Raw genomic sequence first — 25,427 nt, forward strand, 5'->3', positions numbered from 1 at the left:
ACAGGAGCCGAGCAGGGTTGTTCAACCCCCCCCCCCCCAGCCTGGCACGGCTGTCGCCGAGCACCGCCTCAGCGCATGGGCTAAAGCGTCTGTCATAGACATATGTATGCAAGCTATTGCATTAACTAGTCTCACGAGCCGCGGTCAGCATATTGCCCGAGTAAACATCTTGCCCGTGAGATGAAAGGTGGGCAGTATGCATACTACCCGGGCAGTATGCAAACTGCCCGGGCGGTATGCATACTGCCCAAGGAGTCGGGTAGTATGCATACTACCCGGGCGGTATGCATACTGCCCGGGCTGTTGGGTAGTTTGCATACTGCCCGGGTAGTTTGCATACTGCCCAAGTTAGCATATGACCCGTAACATATATATATATATATATATATATATATATATATATATATATATATATATATATATATATATTTATATATATATATATATATATAGTTTCTAGAAAGTTGAGTCAGCTGACTCATGTTCCTAAATGTTTTTGACTCAACTTAATGTCAAAAGTTATTTTACTGACTCAACTCTGACTCAACTCAACACCTTAATATTTTTGTCCGACTCAACTCTGACTCAACTCAACAGCTCAACATTTTATCTGACTCGACTCAAATCTGACTCATTTGAGTCAGAGTTGAGTCAAATTTTTGACTCGACTCATGAGTCAAGCACAACCCTGGCTACATTGGCTGGTGGATGAACGTCACAGGGTTGTGTACGTGCAATCTGTTGTCTGCGTGCATTGTTGATGCACGTACAGCACAATCATAGTACCTACTGAAACGTGAGCTAATCGTTGAAATGCATGAAACGACATGCAAAGATTCATTACTGAGACTAACTTAGCTGCTAAACTCAGATTTTAACCAAGAGTAATGAGCGTTATTCTTTCTCCTCTCGCCTTGTCACCGTAAGCCGTGATCAGTATGCAGGACGGCTCGGGCCGTCACTTGGGCAGGATGGTTCTGGCGCCGCATATAGCCCTTTCATTCAGTATTGCATTGAGCATCACGGAATCCTCTCATCTATCATAACCACAGTCGACGACCATCCAAGCGTCCTTGAGAGTCAACGCGTGTCCGGCGTCCGCAGTGTTCCGCAACGCGCGTAAAAACGCCCCGCCCGCTGTGCATTGGGCGGCGTCATACCCGGAGCCCCGCGCGGCGTCATACACGGAGCCCCGCGCGGCGTCACATTTCTACCCAATGCGCCTGATAAGACAGGAGGATGGCACGGGCTCTGAACGGTCTCGGAACGCGAAGAGGCGAGGTTCGATTCGGGTCTCTAAGCGTGTGGCCACTGGCCAGAGCAGCGGCGCCGCCCGGCACCCGGCCGATGCCGTGGTGGCTCGACATTCTGCCCGCATCTGTCTGGGACTTTTTGTCCATCGGCTCGGCATCGGTACCGGTCCGAGCGGCCCCCGCGCCGGTGAGTCGGAACATTCAGTGGGTATAGCGTATATGAGTGGAGGCACGTAAGATACGTTCATACATATGTAGGTAGGTGTGGTAAGGCCGCTAACAGGATTAACAGAGCTGAAGGCGTACTATGCATTCATACAGGAAAAATGTGAAAAAGCACGGCTTTCGTTAAAATTAGGTAAAGGCCCTGGCCGCCCTAACATTTATCGCTGCCTATACTAAAGAGATAAGCTTATTTAAGCCGAAGGCGTCGGTAGATAGAATAGACTCATCAGTTAGCGGTGATCAGTTAGCATCAGCACTTATTTCACCAAAATCAGCATGCAAAATTCAGCAGAATCAGAATCAGCCCAATTGTACGCTGTACATACATACCTACATTATTTAATGTTGTCATATTTACTTACATAACAGCATTCTTCCATGGGGTCGGTATTCATGACAAACTCAAATATGGGTACCTAAAGTAAATAGCGAAGACGGAAGTCAGAAGACAGCGCTTAGGACTTATGTAGTGGTCAAACGTACCAGTACGAAAAACTCAAACAATCCACATTCATATGCAACACATCATCATTTATTCAAAGTTCACAACTTTCCAAAAATCGTATTTCAAAATGTAAAAAACAAATCACAAAGCTCCGACTGATAATCTCTGGCCGATTTTTAGCAAAACCTATCCCGTCTCTGCTGCCCTCATCTCAGGACCCCTGGCCAGCTCAGCGCCCGACTCCCGATCAGTGCCGGTAGGTACGCTGAACGGACGGACACGATCAGACGGCACTGAGCCGTGAACGGACGCGCTCAGACGTCGCCGGCCATGACGGCCTTGTAGCCGGCCACGGCCAGCACCTTGGTGAGCGCCTCCAGCTCTCCTGCCGCCTGCGCCGCCAGGTGGCGCTCCGTGGTCACCGTCGGCTCGCGCTCCAGGATGGCCACACACTCCTCCAGGTAGCCCATACACGTCTGGGGGCGGGGGTCAGAGGTCAGAGGTCAGAGGGGCAGGTAAGTACAAGGGTCAGAGGGATGGATAACGAGGTCAGATGGAGAGACCGGTACAGGAGTCAGGCAGGAGTCATACGGGTAGGATACGGGTAGGTATCTGAGGGACCCGTGCATAGGTCAAATGGGCGGGTTCTGAGGTCAGAGGGATAGATAGAGACGTCAGAATGACGGGTGCATAGATCTGAAGTCAAACGGAGGGGTCGGTACGTAGAGCAGTTGACTAGAGAATGATGTTCCACTTGTCACAATCAGTTGCCTGGAGCGGTAGGCTGTACCGCAAGGGCTGAGCTCACGGGTAAATGTTGCGACCCAAAGCTCGAAATTGACACGCTTAACTGCGTGATAAACGGCACAACCTAGCGTTCCAGTGAACTGATAGTTTCTTATGAGTGGAGTGGAACGTCATACTGTAGTCAACTGTACATACATCGTGCGTAACACGTACTTACTGGGAGAGCAGTGAAAAGATGGCCGTTTAATACACCGGTGTGAAAATATGTACCTACATTCATCACAACATGATTCATTCTATGAAAGAATATAAAGGGCAGCAAATAGCTACATCCGTCACCGTGGCTTTGCTGCCTTGTCATAATCAGCGCCGTTGCACTGCACACTATTTACCACAGACCTGAAAGCTTCTTATCGAAAACATGAGAAAAGCATTAGTTTGGAATTTGCATGTCCTGCCTTTAAAAGCATTCATGTCCTGTCCTGTCCTGCCTTCATACATAAGACAATAATATGCGAAAGTCGTCTCAAGAAGTCCTACCTGCGTAGCTACGAAACCCGTCTACCTAGGCATGTGCTTTATTTGTAATCATTCCAAATAAAAGTCAAGATAATAGTGAACGTTTCGACAAAATACCATTGGACGAAATAATTATTTCGCGGCATTCGTAAGCTGCTCAACGAAATTCAAATACTTTCAAATAGCGGTTAATGTTGTCCATATGCATTGGAGTGAAATACTCAGGCATGTTCTATGATCAGAGAAATCACCAATGGCCTCATTTTGGCCCGTCACGGTGGCGGAGGACAGGCCACACGCTCTACCGTGTGGCCGTGAGAGCGGTGGCCGTGGTCTACAGTGACGAACGGTGGACGGCTTCAATGACAAATCACCGTGTCACCTGACAAATGATCCCTCTGAGCGAGCCTCACACCTGCGTGACCGTCAAACGGAGCACCCGAGGAACGGTCCGACAGGTCCTGAGCAGCCGAGGCGGCTTCTAGGTCAGCCAGCCAGTCCTAGTCCTGGAGATGAGCGGGCGCCACCGCAACCGATCTACCAACCGACATCTCACAACTGGCCGGTCACCGATGCAACCTAATATAGCTATAAAAATGTTAGGATTGACCTTATGCTCAAAGAAACGTTATATCACATACAACTAACATACCTACAACAATTTTCAGTCGTGTGTCCTGTCTTTTGTCGAAATACGCTGACCATGTGATAGCGGATCAGTACCGAATCTAAATTAAAACTTTTATTTACACTCCCGTGTCACATTTCACCTGTCGGCTACCGGCGCCGAATCAGGAACGTACTGCCAAGCAGAACACTGAAACAATGTCAAACAGCTTTTCTGCAAGTTCCAACGAAGAGGCAACAAATCTGTCGGTCGGTCGGAGCCTGTGATTAGTGAGCAGATAAACCATGTACTAGCGGATGTACGTCGTGGCGCCCTGCACCCGCTCATGTTACATGACACGTCTCATAATCCGGTGAAATATGATACGGGCAGCGGCGTCCGAGGGCACTCCCAGGGGGATGGAATTTAGTAGACGAACAATCGAGATCCAGATGTCAGATATACGACATGACACACAGCAAAACTACGCGATTCCGCAATCACACATAGAGCTTCTGCCCTTTACATTTTCTATCGTGCTAATGCTTTCAACAGCACTCCCGAATATTGACTCGGCTTCTTTAATACTCATTCGGCGGCTCGAACGATGAGACGGTTAAGGTAGGACTATTTATGCTAACCTCGATCTTTATACGAGTAGACGCATATTACCTACGCTAGTTTTAAGTGCAGGACATGCTTTCCAAGTGGCGCTGCGATGGTAGGAAATCTGGTTGGTATCGACGCTCACCTGAGCCAGCGTCCTCCACTCTGGCGCCCTCAGGCGGCCACCCTCGACGTCGATCTGCGCCTTGCGGAGGATGGCCGTCTGCAGCTCGTAGAGCAGCACGCCGCGCAGGCGACTCTGGCCTGGGGGAACAAATACGTCCTGGGGTCACCAGCTGCTTTATACTGACTCCTTGTAGATACAGCGCGGCAGCCGGTAATAGCACTGAACAGTGAACAGCCTTGAAAATCTGTCCAGTGCTTTTACGTTTATGCACACAACAAAACTTCTCAAAACGGCTTAAAATTTATTAATTAGCGTGGAAGTTTTGCGGATGAAAAGTGCATTATAAATGTGTACTGTGAAGAGCAAGCCCATTCGAGCATTAATTACAGCTGAGAGCGATCGTGACATGGAAGGACCGTGGCTAAGCCGACGGTTTACGGCCTGTCCTTGAGACACGACAAAATACCTGCAGGAGCGGCCGGATGCTGCACAAATCCATCGCAGGAGGCCAGCGCCGCGGCTTTTCGCTCGAAGTAGCGCAAACGAGATGGCTAGACATTTTGACAAATTTAGTGGTGCTGTTTTTTTTCAAACAGCCTCAGAACTGGTTGAGGTTCGGTTTACTGTGAATTATGATCAATGTGATACCGTTCATGGACATGGATGCAATACACAATAGCGTAGGAGTAGGACATTTGCAGGAGATCGGACGAATATGACATCTATAACCAGATTCGTAAGCTGTACTGACTGGACCGCTGCCATTCGCTGGAGACAGGACAACCGGTGGTGACCTCGGCACCAATCCCTACCCCGGTCTCCTCACAGCACCACCGAGTAACGGCAGCCCGCCCGCCGGAGCCTCAGATCACTCCGATACACGGCAAGGCTCCAACTCGGCCGGCAGCCGCGGCGGACCGCCCGAGCGGCCGTGCTATTACACAGCGGCCGTTTTTGCTCTGCAACCCGGGCACATCGCAGAATGGAGCTTTATCATTAAAGAGCATGCACGTTTGCCTTCGATCAGTGCCGTACGAATGTGGACGGTAGATGCATCAACAGATCTTATCGCGATCCGGTTTGGACTGTCCCTGAGATGAGCGATCGAGGTCACTGAGAGATGGCCCCTCTGTGCGTTGCAGCTGACCTGGGTACACTTTCTGTAGCACGTCCAGCAGCTCGCGGGCCAGCTCCTCCTTCCTCTTGGCCTCTGCCTCTGTCAGGACGGCGTCCTCCTCCTCCTTCTCCTTCCCGTACAACAGACACAACGCAGTCTGAAAAAAGGAACGGCGGCACATCCGAATAATGGTCAAATAGGTAAACAAACGTACATACTTACGGCACGAAACAATAGCCGTTTTCATGACGGCCATCTGGTACACATTTGGTGTACATTAGGTGCAGATTTGGTGCATATTTGGTCAAATTGTGTTCATTGTGTTTCTTAAAAGTTATCAGTCTGGGTGTCACAGAAATATGACATGATGTGTCATATATCGTGTAAAATATGCAACGTGAGCACAAAATGCACGTTTTCGTTAAGCATAGGCGGATTCAGGCACGCTAAGACGGGGGCAGTATATTGATATTACCCCCCTTTCTCAGGTACCTGGATCTGCCTATTCAAATATTTTCATTGTAAAATGACGTCACATAGTCTTTAGGTGCATACATATGACGAGTGGTGCCACTGATCACCAGTACAAACCTAAGTAAGTCGCTGCTTAGCGGCAAATGTCGAAACAGTCGAAGCTGGGTCAAAACTACCCCCGGGAAACTCGTCCTGGGCCTCGTTTCATAAAGCGAGTCCGTAAATTACGCCGGTTTTTTGGGCTTGTATTGCAAGCTCATGTAAAGCGATAAATTTATTTCCACTTCTCCCTTCTGTTCTTGCTTGCAAGATAAATAAATTCAACGATTCAAACTATCGTCATCGCTTCACATGCACTTGCAATACAAGACCAAAAATCGGCGTAAGTTACGGACTCGCTTTATGAAACGGGGCCCTGGAGACGCCTCTGCGCAAGCTAAAAACTCAAATTTTGACATAATATGCCCAATGAATAGCAAGGAAAAGTCACCAAATTTCGAGCCCCTAGCTTAAGTCGTTTTCCGTCGAGAGCAGCAAAAAAAAAACTACAGGTGGGGGCCGATTCGCTCCCCCCCCCCCCCACCACCACCAGTATTAGGGTTAAGTCGTTTTCCGTCGAGAGAAAAAAAAATACTACAGGTGGGGGCCGATTCGCCCCCCCCCCCCCACCAGTAATAGGGTTAAATGTAGGCAAAGAAATATAAAAGAATCAGTAAGTGAATTTATGAATGAACAAAAGAATGAATAAACAAATAAATTGATATGTGAATAAGTACCGTAAACCGGGGTGAGTTGATATGGATTTTGAGGTTTTTCTAGATTTCTTTAAAAGCCACAATCATTTGCAGAATTCTTTTTGTGCCAGTTTCATGGCACATGCCTTGGGGAGGCAATCAGCCAAAATGAATAAAAAATGTATATATTAAGCCCCTTTTTTAAACGCCAAAGTTCATATCAACTCGCCCCCTGAGGGGTGGTGAGTTGATATGGTTTTGGATTTATCAAAATTTCTCGGCTAAAGACGCTCAGAGGTGAGTTGATAAAATGCCAGTGTTTAAAAAAAGGATGAGAGAACACATCCTGAAAGAAACCATCAGAAAAATGGTAGTAGTTTGGCAGCAGACCTCACATTCATGAAAACGCAATCATGTTCAGCACAGCGCTATCAAAATGGCTTGATTTTAGCAGCAGCATTTTTTGCTTTATGATACTTTTTTTTACTTAGAACATTCTGAACTTGGCTAGTCACGTGTCCTCAAGCCAACGGTATCAAAACTGGCAATATATTTTGGAATTACAAGTGTATTTTCTTGTAATTAAAACACATTGTCAGTTGCGGGTCAAGGTTGATATGCCTCTGACAGAGACAATGGATTGAAATGAAAGAATACATATGCTTCTGAGCTTTTGTTGACTGATACAACAAAATATTAATGAAGTGAAGTGAAGCGAATCTAATTCGGACCGTATTCTATCAGGTGAAATAAGCGACATAACACAAAAATCGGCATCAAAAGCCAAAATTAACCCTCGCACTTATAGGCGGTCGAACGGACCACCCCGGCTTTTCGCACATAACTCGCGCAAAAAGCGGCCGATCGCGACGAAAATTTCAGTACGCCTCGAGTTTATCAATTTTACACATGTTCTAAAAATTTCATGACCCTGACCCAAATGGCTTTTGACTTGTGACCTGATTCTCGAGACCATGCTTGGCCGGAATCGCGATTTGGCGTATGTCGGCTCACATTATCCGCGCATTTCCAGTCTTTTTGTGATTGTAACGTCCAAACATGTGAAATAATGTTGGTCCCATGCAGTATTGTGGGTGTCAACTGTCAAGGCCACCTGAAGGTCAGGTCAGGTCATTGACCTTTGGTGACTTCGGTTCACTTTTTGGAGTTTTACATGTTTCTAGGGTAGTTTTTTTCGGGCCGATTTCGAATTTAGCATGCATTTGATCGTTTACGAAGTAGTTTTAGCGCCTTCGTAACATGTTACGACACCGTCAGTGGTAGTTGACACTTGACACTCCCTATGAATAGCCGGCAGGACACCTACTGGTTGACTTGACCTGACCTGACCTGGCCTAAATGTACGAAGACATCTGTGATCAAAACTAGCATGACATTCGTGATCAGCAACCCCAAAAAATAATTACAACCTCGCATTACGAACCTCAAATAACCCCCTATTTTCCCGACTTCTGGGCAATTGACCTGACCTGGAAGGTTAACCAATGACCTAGGACCTTAAAGTTGGTTATCATCGGCTTCCTCGCGTCTCGGGCAGCACGCTCGTTTTTTTCCGCGAAGCTCTAGCTCCATCACGGGCCAAACGGCGATGGGATTCCAACAGACCCCCCCCCCCCCTATACGTTAGACGCTGGCAAAACACGAATACGGGCGAGGGTTAAAACACCAGTCAATTTCTTTATATTGTTTGTTCCATTTCATTTTGTCACTCATTCTCGGTTGGCAACTGCCAAGCAGGAAAACTAATCAGTTTCACGAGATCAGAATTCCCGCGCTGTTAGCCATACAGAAACGACAGTTCTGTCATTTTCGAAACTACGGATAATTATAACAATTTTTTAATCTGTATGTTAGTATGTATATAGGTGTTCTATAGTGTTCCTTTGTAGCTTGTAGGGAGCCATCTTGAGACTTGACAGGGAGTTGTGCTGTGTCTTTTGCATGTTAGGTATGTCCACAGAAAAAAAAACTTTGGGGTCACTGATGTTAGTAGTCGGACCTTCGTCCCCGTCTTGAGATGTTAGTTTCGCAACATTTCGGCCAGTTACTCTCCGGCCGTCGTCAGGTGTTCTTTGAACCCCAGAAGGACCTGAATGTTGGTGTCGTTGCGCCGTAAGCGTCATACCGTTCGAAAGCTCCTGTAGTCAGCGGGAATCGAACTCGGGTTTCCCCGTTGATGGTCCACGGTTCTAACCGCTCCACTATCGAGGCAGATGTGACGACCGGAGAAGTTACTGGATGAAACGTTGTGAAACTAACATCTCAACTCAAGACGGGGACGAAAGTCCGACAACTAACATCAGTGATACTAACAGGCCTCGTCTCAAGCATTCAGAAAAACTAAAGCTTTTGGGGGCTGGTGGGGTGATGTGGGGGGAGAAAAGGAGAAGAGTTGGTCTAATTGACTTTGTCTTACCTGCAGACCCATATTTCATGCTAATGTGCATGCATACCAGCCTGGTATTAGCCCTTATCATGCATATCAACTCACCACTTGATGGCATATCAACTCACCACCTGTCACTTTTCTTAAAATTATAAAAAAGCGTTGTTATAGGTGAAACCCAAAACTACCTGGGATCAACAGTAAATTGATGGTAGTTTCTTTCCCAGTGCATGTTGTTCCATGAATACCCACCGTCTTTGCTATAGGGTGGGGACTTTTCCTTAGTTTCAAAATCAGAAGAAAAAAAAAGGACTTTGAAAAAAGTAATGTGTTAAGAAGGCACTGCACCACATGCGTGCCTTTCTCAGCAATATGCATCGCTTATTGGTTGCTTCACTTCACAGAAAAAGAAAACTGAAAATTGGTTGACAAATGGATGAGCAGCACACATTTTAACATTTTTCGAGCAATTTATATCAACTCACCACCCCATATCAACTCACCCCGGTTTACGGTAAATAAATAAAGTGCGTACAGTTGTTAAGACATGACGCATCCGATGTGCCCAGTGCAGATATCCGTTAAGTAAACTTATCCCGCACCGTAAACAGTGTTTACCATTGCTTCACGTGCAAAGAGGGAAAATTATCAGATGTCGTTTAATCGATTAACAAACTGATAAACGTCTATTAGACATTGCGTCTTGTCTGAATTATGTCGTATTTTTATATAAAATGTATTTTTTACCTTTAAGCGCCCGAAACATATCGGTGGTACGGAATAAAATCATTAAACTGCTCGTAGGTAGAAAAATCTTTTAAACGTCTCGCCTATCAGCTCCACGTTTAAAAGATTTGTTCTACCTACATACTTGCGGTTTAACCCGCGAGTTGCTGGGGGGGCGTTAAACGCCCCCACTTTTTTCCCCGGGCCATAGCATTAAAACGGCGCACCGCAGGCGCGCCAAATTTTGGGTACCTGTAGGGAATTGATTGAAGTTTATTTTGACAAAGTTTCAAAAAAATCGGTCAGAAAATTTTTGAGATATCGAGGTTTTAGTGACGTCATGATTTCTGCGTTTTCGACCAAAAATGGCATATGTTCAAAAAATCATATAAAATCACAGAATAGATATACAGACATGCCGTAAACGCCATTAGACTGCCAATACCATTAGCAATCTAATGGCTATCTTCGATTATTGATTATTGTTCCGCATTTTCCAAAATCTTGAACTGAATCTTGGCAATTTCTCGTGACTTCTTCACGACCATGATACATGAATTTCTTAAATTGAACTTTTTGAGCCAAACTCGTACACATATGAGAAAAATAATGTCACCATCGTGTTCTACGCTCCAAATTACCCATAAAACATGTGTCACAGGCTGCGAATATCAGTTTTGATTTTCGGGGATATGTGCCTACCCGGTTGACCTGACCTTGGCCCTGACCTATGCTTGACTGACCCCTACATGGAGCTGACACTCTTGTAAGCCTTATATGATGGATTGTGCACCGTTTTGACAGAGTTTATGACGAGAGGCGCCCATTGCGAAGTCCTGAAGTCCATGCTACTGAAAGCCCGATTTCCGGTGTTTGACCTGACCTTGACCTGACCTGTGACCTCAAAATTAAACTTTTAATTACTCATCTGAAGCGTCTCGTCGCGCTCTTTCGTTTGCCGCCTCGTGCGTTTCGCTGCGCCTATTGGTTCTCGAGTTATCGGCTGGGGGCGTTTAACGCCCCCCCCCCCCCCAGCAAACGGTGGGTGGCGAAATACACCAGCAACTGCCGGGTTAATATATACCAGCTCGCCTTTTGGGGCGACTAACGGAGCGAGCGAGAGGGTGAGCCTTGCACGTGCGAAATTTCGAGGGGGTACCTCCAGCTGACTTGTGCACGGCACCCTACTAACCGGTTTCTAGCGATGTGCCAAATTTGAGCACAATCGGCCCAGCCGTTCTCGAGATCTGGAAGCGGCACCCTGCACGTGCGCACGTGCAGAATGGGTCCCAACTGACTTGTGCACGGCACCCTACTAACTGGTCCCTATTAACCGTGTACCAAATTTGAGCGCCATCGGTCCAGCCGCTCTCGAGGTCTGGAAACGACCCCTGCACGTGCGCACGAGCAGCAGCACCCCAACTCTGGCACATGGATATGCATTGCCTAGTGGGTGCCTACCTGCATGCCAACTTTCAGCGCGATCGGCCAAGTAGTCACCGAGATATTGCAACTATTACAAAACTGACACCTCTTCGTTTTGCACGTGGCACGTGCATAAGGGGTCACCCGCATGCATCGGGAATAGTCCAATACTTGGTAGAAGGAATGAAGCTACCCTACAAAAATTACCGCATGTTAACCCGCGCGGGGCTGGGGTCTCCAGCCGAACGCGCGGGGCTGGGGGGGGGGGTAAATTTTACCCCCCCCCCCCTGTTATCTCCCGAACTAATGGTCCGATTTGGAAAATTCAAACGCCAATCGAAAGATCTCATCACGAACAATTAAAACATGTACTAGATTTAAAGTTTGAGGTCAAGGTCAAGGTCAGGTCAAGGGTACAAATTGCAAGTTCCTACAGTATCGGCCTTGCACCGTAGTTGCCGAAGAATGGAGTCATGGACTGAGACTGATTGCCCAAAACGTGTTCTTAGGCTACCAAGACAATATTCGTTGCATACAATATCATTCAGAGGTCAAGGTCAAGGTCAGGTCAGGTCAGGTCAGGTCACCAAAAACAAAATATAGAAAAGGGCATGTGCGACACATGTTTTATGGGTCATTTTACTCATAGAATTCAATAGGCACACTCAATAAGCGATATGGACCACCTCTGGATGAATTTCAGGTCGAGGTCAAGTCAAGGTCAGGTCAAGTTAGGTCAAATTTTGAAGTTGGTTGTGAAGGCCTAAAAAGGTGTCTATCTGATGCAGTTTGTCACGGCGAATCGAATGGTGCCATTTTTGTTTCCGTACGAGGTCTAGAACTTCCAAAAAAATCATTTTTCAAATTTTTTGTGTGCCGTGACGTCATAAAATGTTTAATTACTTACTCCCACATTTTTGAACCGATTCTTCTAAAAATTGGTATGTAGGTGCACATAGACCACTTCTCTGACATATATTCCGGTTTTTCGATACACTCAAAATTTTGGATTTTATAATTATTTTCCCAAAAAAGTCAGTTTTTTGGAAAAATTTGGGCCAAAATCCCAAATTTTCAAAAAACCGAGATAGCCATTTGATAGACAAAGTAAAATTACGTATAACCTTTTTTGTCACGTCTTGATTCCTTTAAAAATGAAGATGTTAGCGGCGTTTGACATTTTGCCGTTTTTGAGGCGAAAATGGCGAACATGACGTCACTAAAACGTCAATTTCTCAAACAATTTCCGCCGGATTTCGCTCAAATTTTCAGGGAACGTGTCAAATTGATGTAAGAAAAGGTACTGAAAGTTTGGCGGCGCTACGCGCCGCCGTTTTTGAGATATTGCAAAAATTCGCGAGGGGGGGTAAAATTTACCCCCCCCCCCCAGCCCCGCGCGGGTTAATCGGTCAAGTGGTTGCTAAGATAAAGTGTCGCAAAATCGTGACCACGGCCGGCCGGCCGCTCATACTCAGAAATTTCCGTTATTCTACGTAAGACTCCGCTCGCTTCGCTCGCTCCGTAATTATCCCGCACCGTGAACAATGTTTACAATTGCTTCACATGCAAAGAGAGAAAACTATCGTATGCCGTGTAACTGATTTGTTAAACGTCTATAGCCTAATATACGGCCTTGGTCTATATAGTGACGATTAATATATATTAAACCGCGAGTAGGTAGAACAGATCTTTTAAACGTCGAGCCGATAGGTGAGACGTTTAAAATATTTTTTTCCTACGAGCGGTTTAATAATGTTATCCCGTACCGCCGATATCTTTCGGGCGCTTAAAGGTGAAAATGCATTTTATATAAAAATGCGACATATTTCAGAGAAGACGGAATGTCTACTAGACGTTTAACAGGTTGTTAATCATCTAGACGTTTAACAAATCAGTTACACGCGTTACACGACATCTGATAATTTTCTCTCTTTGCACGTGAAGCAATTGGAAACACTGTCTACGGTGCGAGATATAGAGGATTCTTCATGGCTCCGAGTGGAAGATAAGGATACATTTTCCAAGCGGGTTACTGAAAAACCGAGCGACGAAGGAGCGAGGTTTTTCTGGAACACGCGAGGAAAAGATATCCGATCTTCCACAAGTGAGCCATGAGGAATCCTATATCTTTCTACGTTGAGGTTTATTTTTAATTAATTAAACATTGTATTTAAATGTTCTCATCTATGGAAAATAGATTTAGAGCACTTTGTTGAAATATTTCATAAGTTTCAGACACAAACAACCATTAAAAATGGTTCGATTATATATTGACCCACCACCACTTGAACTCTTGATTTTTAGCTATGAACCCTCGAGACCTTATCTTTGCATCTCAAAGGAGTGCGAGATAGAAATATCCCTGCACTGTAGACCCCATGGCAAATAAACCTCAACAAGAAAGATAACAAACTGTTAAACGTCTAGTAGACACTTCCGTTATTTGACTGTCTCGTTGTTTACACCAGTATGCGCAGTGAAACGCAATGAAACATCATTTCCCTTTATTTTAGTTGTTTTTGGGACTTGATCTTCAATGAACCTGATGATTTCAGACATTACATTTTCTGGTCCGTTTTTAAAGCTTTATCTGTCCGGTGTCCCTGCTTCTCTTTGTCTCTGGCTCTGCTGAAATATGTCGTACTTGTAATATAAAATGTATTTTTTTACAATGATCCTAGCAGGCGGTGTAGGGGGCATTTTTGCCCCCTCCCCTTTTTTTCGGTATATTTCCAGAGCAGCTGCACCGATCGTCATCAAACTTTCAGTACCCTCCCACGCATGACTTTTACACATTGTGAGTTGTGACAAAAAAGAATTAGACCCCCAAACATAAAAAAATATATAATGAATAGCCAAAAACTAAAACAAATCAATTTCCGGAAAAAACAGAATACGTGTGCCATTATCGACTTCTATTCACAAACCAAATTTTAGATTGATACCACTTTTTGGCCAAGTTATAGCAAAAAAAAACTGTTTAAAATTGATGAAAAGAAATGCTCAAATTCAATTTTCTTTGCAATTCTAGACCATGTAGCGCGCAACACAAAGAGCACTATTAGACTCGCCGTGAGGAGCTGCATCGAAAAAATACTCACATTATATGCAAAACTATCAACTTTGAAATTTGACCATTTTGGCCTGACATGTTTTTGTTTTTTTGTTTTTTAGAAATTTTGTCCGAATGGATGAATGGGTGGCTATGGGCCCGGGTGCCCCGCTAAGCAGTGCTTGTTGCGAATGACGCCACGGACTCGCCACCCCGCCCTGCCCGCGCCCGGCTCACCGGTGATAATTTGGATCGAAAGTTTAACGTGCCGCAGGTAGATGGCGGCACGGTCCTCCCGGGTCTAGCGTGGCCCTCTCTCGCCAGTTGCCAGCTGGCTTTAGGAACGCGGGTCAAACGACGTGGAGCTTCCCGGCCGCGAACTCGCTGCAACCGAGTTAGGAGACGGACGCCTTATCCACTAGGCCACGGGGAGGATAAGGACATTGACCTGACCTCCACCAGAAAGTGACCTAAACCGTACCACGGTCTCATAATCAACAACATTGAAATACTTTCTGAATGACCTCTCCTTGAAATTGTATGTTAGGTAAGATATATGTTTTTATTTTTACAAAAAGTCAAATACAGAAGTGATGAATTTTCGATCACGGATCTTTGTCAAATCACATTCAATATTCAAATGGCATTTGAATTTTGAATGCATCGCACAACCTTAGTGAAGTTGGGCTCATGTACATACTGACCCTTGGTGACCTGACCTGTGGCCTGACCTGGTATTATCAGTGACCTCCAATAGCAACATAGGTAATAGGACAATAGGTATGTACTAGGCAACTTGCGCCCTATCGCTGATTTTCGATAAAATGCATTTTACTCAATGCTATAGCACCTTCCCTAGAAAACCCGTGAATTGAAACATTTGATCTTCAACCTGACCTGTGACGTCATCGGTTACCCCAAAGTCAATGAAATTGGAGTTCCTTTCACAAATTTGACAGGGCTATCGAACGCCGTTCGAATTCTTCAGATTCATCCAGTAGTTTCGGAGATACGAGGGGGGAGGGCAAAATGCCCCTCTGCACCGCGCGAAATTAAGATGGCCGGGAGGCGGGAGGCCCACCGCCTGCCGGGATAAGCGCCCGAAAAATATCGGCGGTACGGGATAAAATTGTTAAACCGCTCGTTGGTAGAACACTATTTTAAACGTGTCGCCTATCGGCTCGACTACCTACTCGCGGTTTAATACATACCAGTAAAACGCCTTTTGGGCGAAGAACGAGCGAGCGAGATAGTGAGGCCCGCACGTGCGCAAGGGCGAGAGGGTACTTCCAACGGGCTTGTGCAAAGCACCCTTCTAACCGGTCGCTAGCGGTGTGCCAAATTTGAACGCAATCGGCCCAGCCGTTCCTGAGATCTGGAAGCGGCATTCTGCACGTGCGCACGTACAAGCGGGGTCCAAACTGACTTTTGCACGGCACCCTACTAACTGGTCCCCAGCCGTGTACCAAATTTGAGCGCAATCGGCCCAGCCGTTCTCGAGATCTGGGAGCGCCCCCTGCAAGTGCGCACGTGCTGTAGCACCCCAACCTTAACACATGCAGATGAATTATCTGATGGAGACCTAACTGTGTACCGAGTTTCAATTCAATTGGCCCAACCGTTGTGCCGTTATTGAGGTTGCAATTTTGGGGTTCTTAAAAAATGTCCAACTTTACCACGCGCCACGTGCGGTGGTTGGCAAGAACGCATGGTGGCCATCACACCACAGAACTTTTACGTCCAAGTGACGTTCAGTAAAGAAGACCGCTTGTCAATCGGATGTCCCGTTCCTAAGATTAGCTTTTGAAGAGCGTCCCCACGGCCGGCCGGCCGGCCGGCCGGCCGCTCATACTCAGGATTTTCCCTTAATTCAGTATGAACTCGCTCGCTCGCTGCGCTCGCTCGCTCGTAATTAGCCGTTTTCACGACGGGCTATCCGGCGAGTGCACCTGATTGGACCAAATCTGCCCTAATCTCTTTTACAGCAAATACTTTTATTTTATTAATTTATTTCAGTGTTTTAATCGATGATACTCTCTGATAATATGACAAAGCAGGCATATAAGCAATTAGTGCAACCCCTAGCAGAACTAAGAGACACGCTGAACCTAATTTGACCAAATCTGCACCTAATCTGCACCAGATATGCACCAAATGTGTACCAGATGGCCGTCGTGAAAACGGCTATTATAAACACATGTTCTTCAATTCATTCACACTGCATTCCTACAGGATAAGCTAATGATGCTGTGGGTGTCCATCTCTTATCCATAGAACTGTCGTTCATTCATGATAAGCGTCATTATCAGATAACCAGTGGTTTGCGGTCTTCGTGGTAGACGGTAGTACATACCAACATACACCATTGAACAGAGGACGATGACTTTATAATACGGCTCAGAGTGGATGACAAAATTCTAATAGCAAAATAATACCACAAAGAATCTGTAGTTACATAATTAGGCACGTCAACAGACATGAACATTTTATACAGTTCATCTGATACAGGGATTAGCATTGCGTGCTTTTAGTAGGTCCCATGCGCATAACACGATCTGGGTAAGGAATAGGATGCATGCAATCCTCAATCTCAAATCTGGTAGCCCTTGTGTCCAGAGCAGAGAGATCGCGTGTTTCGAGACGCATTTATTCTTGTTTATTGCTTAGGTTCGAGGGATGGGAGGAGACTGTGGCTATGTACTTTCGTGGGTTATGGGTACCTACGTACATACAACCAGTATAGCGCCTTTTGGGGCGACTAACGGAGCGAGCGAGGGGGTGAGTCTTGCACGTGCGAAATTTCGAGGGGGTACCTCCAACTGACTTGTGCACGGCACCCTACTGACCGGTTTCTAGCGATGTGCCAAATTTGAGCACAATCGGCCCAGCCGTTCTCGAGATCTGGGAGCGGCATCCTGCACGTGCGCACGTGCAAAATGGGTCCCATCTGACTTGTGCACGGCACCCTACTAACTGGTCCCTAACCGTGTACCAAATTTGAGCGCCATCGGTCAAGCCGTTCTCGAGATCTGGAAACGACCCCTGCACGTGCGCACGTGCAGCAGCACCCCAACTCTGGCACATGGATATGCAGTGCCTAGTGGGTGCCTACCTACATGCCAACTTTCAGCGCAATCGGCCAAGTAGTTACCGAGATATTGCAACAATTACAAAACTGACACCTCTTCGTTTTGCACGTGGCACGTGCATAAGGGGTCACCCACATGCATCGGGAATAGTCCAATACTTGGTAGAAGGAATGAAGCTACCCTACAAAAATTACCGCTTGTAAATCGGTCAAGTGGTTGCTGAGATATAAGCCTCGCAAAAGCGTCCGCACGGCCGGCCGGCCGCTCATAGCCGCTCACACACTATCTTTAAAGGTAACTAGTGTGCCAGCTTTCCTGGACCGTATGGAGTTAATGGCCCAGATAAGGAGAACCGGATTTTTAGAACTTATCCATACCTTCAAAACTCATGGAAACGTCTTAAATTCTTCAAATTTTGAGTACCCCAGTGCGAAATTCGCCCCGACGGGTTGTCGGTCGTACCCCAACCACATTTCACACCACTATGAACAATAAATGCACACACTGAAATCGCTATTACCGATATGCTCATCCAATCAAGTTTCGATAAACCCGTTCATCATCATCTCCTGCGGTTTCGAACACGCCTGTTAGGTGGTGCGGTAGACCGCGCCCAAAGCCAGGGCCCCGGTAACGTGAGGTAGCCGAGTCGGGGCAGCGTGCGCTGACCCAAGCCGGGGCCGCGCGTCCTCCCGGTGTCATGTGATAGCCCGGGGCTGCCCGCGGGGATGCGGTAGACCGCGCCCAAAGCTGCGGCCCCGGCTTGGGTCAGCGCACGCTGCCCCGACTCGGCTACCTCACGTTACCGGGGCCCTGGCTTTGGGCGCGGCTTCTGCTCATACTTTGTGGTGCGGTGGTAGTGGGTCGGGCCGCGCGCTCTGACTTCGGCCAAGAAAAATGCGTCAGCTGATCATTGTCATTTCTGCCACTTGCGTGTGGTGAAATGGGGTCATAACTTAAAGGGACCCTCCCACCTTAACATTAGTTTTGAGTTGAGATAGCCAAGTTTGCGGCCAGGCTCAGAAACCACCATTTATCCTGGTCGCAACCCCCGCAGCTTTATGGTGTTCAAGAAATTTCTTCCCTTTACTTGCAGGGTGGGACCAGCGTGGTCCCTATCTCTTAACCATTACGGGAATCTGATGACGTCATCAGGCTTTCGAACGTCCGTTAAATGCTTGACTAAAACGTTTTGTAGCACGCGGTGGTATATGCTGCGTTGCGCGCAACAAATGCCGCACTTTTAAATAAAGTCGCTAGGAACAGCGGAGATCCCAAAAAGTAAACAAAAGTAAAAGTCTAATATATTGAAAACCGGTGAATATTTTTCGGTGAAATTTGGTAGATATTCGTTTTCGCTCTTTCTGAACCGAGTGACATCACTTTCATGCCAATTCATAAACTTTTTTGAAGGTGGGAGGGTCCCTTTAAGAGACGGCTTTTTCATATCAATTATTTTACATAAAATCATATTTCAAACCATAAATAATGTTCGACAGCCAAATAAAAGAAACAATACCAATACAGGCTTACAGTACCCAGTAAACATGCCGACGTCGGCCCGACGTCGGGCCGAGGCTCGGCCCGACGTCGGCCCAACGTCGGTTCAACCTCGGCCCGACATCGGCTGGACGTCGGATATGCCCGCATGTTCCGGCGTCCAGCCGAAGTCCAGCCGACGTCGGGCCGAGGTCGTTTGCCGAGGTTGACGAGATCGTCTGTCGTTGGACCGACGGGGCCGACGTCGGCATGTTTATTGGGACAACGCGCCAAAAATATCAACCGGCGGCGGGATTCGAGCCCTCCAGTCGCCGACGTCGGCATGTTTAGTGTTTACTGGGACAACACGCCAAAAGCACCAGCCGGCGATGGGACTCGAACCCCGACTTATTTGAACGCGATGTTAGTGCGCTATCCACTACACCACGCAGCCAAATAGCGAAGTTAGTTTGTTTTGTTGGGTTATGCCCTTTCGGTCTGACAAGATCATTTCAGAGCCGGAAGGATGATAGGATGGAGACATTGGTCTTCTTGGCGAGCACCCTGGGTCCAGTTCATATAGAGTCCCTGGTCCCATTGCTGTTACGTGACACTTATTGGAAAGGGCGACCCCACAATGGATTCATATAGCCACTCTTACACACCTGCACCAACGTTTCCCAAGGTGTCTCTTTGATAAGTGGCACTTTGGCAAAGTGACACTTGCCGACTGGCCTTTCTACAGGGTGACACAAAAAAAACGGTCATCCTCAAATTTCGAATAACTTCGGAAGTTTTATTCAGATAATCACCAAACTTCGGCCACTTAAGGTCACACCTATGTAGCATACATCCACCAAGTTTCAAGTCTTCACTACGAATACTTTTAGTACAGTGTGTGTTTTACTGACGCTCCACAATGTGCTCCAGGTGAGCGCCACGGCGCTGCAGGGCGTAGGCACACTTGCATCCGGCGGGCAAAGTTGTCGATAACCCGATGGCTGTGCACTTTACAGAGTGCAATGGCCTCTGGAGACAGTGCTCAGGGGGTGTGCTACCCCTGAAACGTTATTCTTATCGGGTTATCGACAACTTTGCCCGCCGGATGCAGGTGTGCCTACGCCCTGCAGCGCCGGGGCGCTCACCTGGAGCACATTGTGGAGCGTCCGTAAAACACACACTGTACTAAAAGTATTCGTAGTGAAGACTTGAAACTTGGTGGATGTCTGCTACATAGGTGTGACCTAAAGTGGCCGAAGTTTGGTGATGATCTGAATAAAACTTCCGAAGTTATTCGAATTTTGGTGATGACCGTTTTTTTTTTTGTGTCACCCTGTATATGAACTGGGCCCGGCCCTGGTGAAATGCCGGGGCTGAGCCTGACCAAAGGATAGGCCGAGCAGCCCCCAAGCACTCACCGCACCCGGCTGCGGGCGAGCTCGGCTTACGGGCAATCCCAAATGGGATAAAGTTTCCCGTCCAGTCCGGATTAGGGGGTTGCGGCGTGGAGGAAGATTTGAGTTTCCTGAGGATATTTTGGATACAGAAGCTCTTTATGAAACATGAAACATGTATTTTATATTATTTTAACAGCGACCGATGTCGGTCCGACGTCGGGTCGACGTCGGCTGGACCTCAGCAATTGATCTCGGTCCGACGTCGGCCCGACGTCGGCTGGACCTCGGCTGGACGTCGGTACATGCGGGCATATCCGACATCCAGCCGACGTCGTGCCGAGGTTGGACCGACGTCGGGCCGACGTTGGCATGCCGATGCCGAGATGCCGACGTCACCCCGACGTCAGCCGACGTCGGGCCGACGTCGGCATGTTTACTGGGTATGAGGCTCGACATTGTGTTGTCTACGATTAGACAGCTGATAACTCATTCCCGTACGTCGTAACTCTATGATGACCTTTGCTTATTGTCACATGTGCGCCGCATTCGCGATTGTTGCCGACGCCTGTTTGCAGGTCAGCCCACTACAGTTGTTATACATATCGAAAAACCGATAAACTTTTAGGCGAAAAAGGCACTATTCCAGGCCCATTTTTGATTTTCTTTGCGATATTAGGTAAAAACAGAAGCTTCTTATCCTAGGAAAAATAAAATGGGAAATCTTTCAAAGGTGGCACACTACCCTAAATGTGAATAACTGCTTACAGAGACTGGGCAATAATTATGTCACACATCGTAGGTAGGTACTATCATAGTGTAATAAATAACTTATTACACTTATTTATTATTTATTACACTATGGTACTATCCAGACCCGGCCAGACGGACCTTGATGTCGCACATGTAGAAGTGTGTTGGCGGCAGGACGCTGGTGAAGTCGCGGATGAACGTCTCCGCCGCGGTCACGCTGCCCTTCTCCACGTTGACCAGCTGCTCGCCGATGTGCTGGGTAATCTGCACCACCTCGGTGGCCGAGAGCTCGCGCGGACACTGGGAGCAGCGCCAGGGTGCCGCCGGCTCCAGCGGCGCCGTGCAGCGCACCAGGCCGTCGCTGCAGTCGGGGCAGCGCAGCGAGCTCAGCTCCGAGCCGCACTCGGTCGGGTCGGCGCACCGCCGGCACGTGCAGTCAAAGTACTTGGTCTGCCGCAGGAAGTAGCGCCGGTTGTCGGTGCCCCACAGCGGGTCCGCGTAGCTGGTGGTGATGTGGCTGCCCTTGGGGATGAGCACGCTGGCGCGCAACACCAGCGTCAGGTCCTCCTCGAACGTGCGCGTCGTGTTGGGCGAGCAGTTGTGCTCGAGCAGCGCGGCGCGCGGGTAGAGTCCCACGGCGCGGTGCAGCGGCCCCTCGAACCCGTTCACGTCGAGCACGCCGCAGATCTGGTACACCTCCTGCGGCGATACGTCGACGCCCAGGTAGTGCAGGAACTGGAGCGCGTGGTCGTCGAGCTCGGCGTGCCGGCCGCTCAGCTGGCGCTCCTGCTCGTGGGCCTGCAGCTGCTGCAGCTGGCGCCAGGCGTCGGTGCCGCGCAGCGCCAGGCAGCGCAGCACCGTCACCGCCTGGTAGTGCGGGTTCGGGCTGACGGTGACGTCCACCTCCAGCCGGCGGCCCGAGCGGCGCGTCGCCTCGCACTCGGGCTGGTGCACGGCGGCGGCGGCGCACTGCGGCGAGCACATCGGGTAGCCGCACTGGCACAGGTGCACGCTGGGCCCCAGCGGCCGCAGACAGCCCAGGCACAGCGCGTCCGAGAACTGCTTGGGGCCGACCACCAACGGCGCGTTCCGGAGCACCAGCTCGTCCGGCCGGATGTTGCGGGTGGCCAGCAGGTGGCGGCCCAGCTCCGGGCTCTCGGCGATTTTGTACGGCACGCAGGCCGGCTTGTGCTGTTTCCAGTGGGCCTTCTGGTGCGTTTTGCCGCAGTAGAAGACGGCGTGGCAGCCGCTGCACCCGGAGGCAGCCGGCGAGGCACACACGGCGCACCGCCGATCGGACATGGTCACCGCGCCGACCTAACCTCACACGCTGCACACAAGCCGCCGGCACGCCACTGGCTCCGAGCGCAGAGCCTGACAGTCGCACTGCGGAGTTATAACCCTCTGAGCTGACCGTATGTAGCACACGAATCGCTTCCCGTCCTTTCGAGAGAGCCGTCGCCGGGCCACGCGCCGCGTCGGGGCCGACGCAGGCGCAGAGACCGGTCTGCACCGCCGGCCCGCGGCGACAAGGGCGAGATTTGAGCGGCAGCCAGCGTGCCGTTGGTCCTTCCTGCCACCGGCGCGGGCGTCACGAAGCAGCCAAAAATAGCGAGCTGGCCCATGCGGCTCGTGCCACGCGATGCCAGCAATGTCGGAGGACGAACGGGTGTAGAATGTGGATAATGACGACACTGCAACATGCGTCCCGTTTCTCTGCCGTAAATGAAGTGAACGGTCGCTAAAGCATGAGGCTGTGACCTGCACCCATTGGAGTGATTGGATCGAGATTCGAAGCCTGACAATACTTATACCTGAATACTCTTCTCGAAGTGAATCGAATCGATAAGTAATTAGTAGGTATTCGTTGAGTTCAGAATGATAGGAGTTAACTCCTAAATAATTCTTTAGAGTTCAGAAATGACTCGACTCTGGTGAAGCCACAAGGAAGAGGTGAAACCATATAATGCCTTGTGTTAAGACTTAACCCTGGCCCCGTTCGGGAGGGGCAATTTGCCCCCCACCCCCGGGGGTTTTTCCTGAATAGCAAGTTTCAGTACCTTCCTGGGCATCAATTTTACACCTTCACACAGAATTTCAAGTTTTAGGTCACCTTAGGTCAGGAGTTATTGAGGTCAAACTGCGGTCATGTTCGAGCAAAAATGAGTAAAAAACATGAAATCTTGAAACACTTACAAAAGCTACAGTTACCAAGCAATTTCAAAGTTCTTTACATTGTCATGTAGAAAAAAGACGGCGCTACAAAATTGCCGTCTCGGATTTTCAAAATCTTGAGATGTTGACCCCCAAAAATAAGAAGATTTTTTTAAAAGAAAAACGCAAAAAAATCCCAAAAATTTTCGAATTTCGAATAAACAGATTTTAGGTATGTGATAGGGCCTGCGCTCTTCTATCCACATACCAAATTTTAGATCGATATCTCCTTCTTTGGCCAAGTTATAGCGAAAAACCTGTTCAAAATTGATGACGTAAATTTTTAAACTCAATTCTTAGCAATTCTAGACCACGTAGCGCAAAACAAAGACCACCATTGAATTCCCCGTGACGAGCTGCATCGAATCAATAGCCATTTTATGCAAAAATACCAACGTTGAAATTTGACCAAATTTGACCTGACATTGACCTGACCTTCACCAGAACCAGGGCTGCGGAGTCGGAGTCGGAGTCGACAGTTGTGACCGGAGTCGGAGTCGGAGTCGGAGTTGATTTTAGAAACCCGAGCCGGAGTCGGAGTCGGAGTCACCGAAAATCTGTCGACTCCGCAGCCCTGCTAGGTCTGCGGAGTCGGAGTCGGGAGTTGGAGTCGGTCGGAGTCGACAATTCTGCCCGGAGTCGGAGTCGGAGTCGGAGTTGGTTTTTGAAAGCCGGAGTCGGAGTCGGAGTCGCCGAAAATCCATCGACTCCGCAGCCCTGACCAGAACATAATCTAAACTGGCCCCAAAGGCTGCCTGACCCACATAATCGCATTTGGCATATAAAATGGGCCATAAAACATGCATCACATGATATTTTCATATTGTGACCCTCAGTGACATAGACCCGGGAACAGGGGGGGCAGCGGGGGCGCTTGCCCCCCCAACTTGAGAGCCGAGGGGGCGGCGCCCCCTCAACATTGAGGCAGCGATAAAGGATCTTTCATCCATTTTCCGGTTTTCTTTCCTTCTTGTTTCCTTTATCATCTAAACATCAACACATGACATTTTCCTTGCCATCTGAATGGTTTCTGTTGATACAGTATCGATTTGACAACTTCTGCTATTGTCATCCCGCTTTGATTTGGGCCTGACCTTGGCCAAAAGTTTGGCAGGCCGGATTTTATCTATTTTACTGGACCATTTGAGTCAACTTTGAGAATTACATAACGTACAACGGTGGTAAAATCGTTGTTATAGGTATGACAGTTTACCCGCTCCGGGTGTGAGGGAGGGGTGTGGGGCAATGAGTGCACTGACGTGGCGCCCTCGGAAGGCCGGTATGGGATTCAAGCTCAGCGACACTAAGGGTTTGAGTGGTGCCTTCGGTTATCGGTAGCGCCCTCAGAATCACCGGCGTAGGGCCCTCAGATCCGCCGGTAAGGGGCCTTTAGAGGCACTGGTGTGGGGCCGTCATGCAGGTGCCGGTGTGGGCGCTCAGAGATTAGTGTGAGATCAGAGAGAGTCTGATCAGAGATCAGAGATAGTGTGATTCTCTCAGAGGCGCCGGTGAGGGTCCTTAAAGGCTTTGCTTTGGGCTCTCATAGACGCTGGTGTGGAGCCGTTACAGACGGGTGTGGGGCCTTTAGAGCTGCTGGCGCGAACCCTCTACAAGGCGGCAGGGGGTTCTCAGTGATCGGCAAGGGGCCCTTAGGCCGGCAGAAGAAATCCTGTGGGGTCCTTAGAGACCGGCATGGTACTGTCAGACGCCGTGGGGGCCCTCAGAGTCAGTAGTCACCGGTGTGAGGCCCTCAAAAGTCACCAGTGGGCGGCCTTTAGATGCGCAGGTGCTGACTGTGGGGTCCTCAGAGCCGCCGATATAGGGCTTTAATATAAGGCACTGGTGTAGGCACTCAGAGTTGGGGGTTTGAAACCCTCAGAGACACCGGTGTGGGCCCTCATAGGCGCCGATGAGGGCCCCCACATTTGCCGTTATGGGGCCCTCAGAAAAATAAGTGTGGGACCATCACAGGCGGGAAATGCCCCTAGAACTGGCCCCTCATAGGCCGGTAAGAACTCTCAGAGGCCAATAATG

General features: G+C 48.5%; 1 protein-coding gene across 1 annotated transcript; it reads right to left on the reverse strand.

The window, feature by feature from the left end:
* Positions 1 to 1,864: 1,864 nt before the first annotated feature.
* LOC122390156 (SET domain-containing protein SmydA-8-like) lies at positions 1,865 to 22,656 on the reverse strand. Its single transcript, XM_043382842.1, has 4 exons — positions 21,318 to 22,656; positions 5,677 to 5,803; positions 4,548 to 4,666; positions 1,865 to 2,399 (listed from the first exon to the last, which is right to left on the reverse strand). Exons 1-4 carry the CDS (start codon positions 22,479 to 22,481, stop codon positions 2,238 to 2,240), a joined length of 1,572 nt encoding a protein of 523 aa, XP_043238777.1. The 5' UTR covers positions 22,482 to 22,656; the 3' UTR covers positions 1,865 to 2,237.
* Positions 22,657 to 25,427: the final 2,771 nt, after the last annotated feature.

This window comes from Amphibalanus amphitrite, unplaced genomic scaffold (assembly GCF_019059575.1).
Source record: "Amphibalanus amphitrite isolate SeventyFive unplaced genomic scaffold, NRLGWU_Aamphi_draft 000020F_arrow, whole genome shotgun sequence".
Taxonomy (NCBI): domain Eukaryota; kingdom Metazoa; phylum Arthropoda; class Thecostraca; order Balanomorpha; family Balanidae; genus Amphibalanus; species Amphibalanus amphitrite.

Coding starts and splice junctions, on each gene's coding strand:
- LOC122390156 (XM_043382842.1), bottom strand. CDS start 22,481: ATGTCCGATCGGCGGTGCGCCGTGTGTGCCTCGCCGGCTGCCTCCGGG. Junction 5,804..21,317: donor TCTACATGTGCGACATCAAG/GTCCGTCTGGCC, acceptor TCCTTTTTTCAG/ACTGCGTTGTGTCTGTTGTA. Junction 4,667..5,676: donor GCTACAGAAAGTGTACCCAG/GTCAGCTGCAAC, acceptor TTGTTCCCCCAG/GCCAGAGTCGCCTGCGCGGC.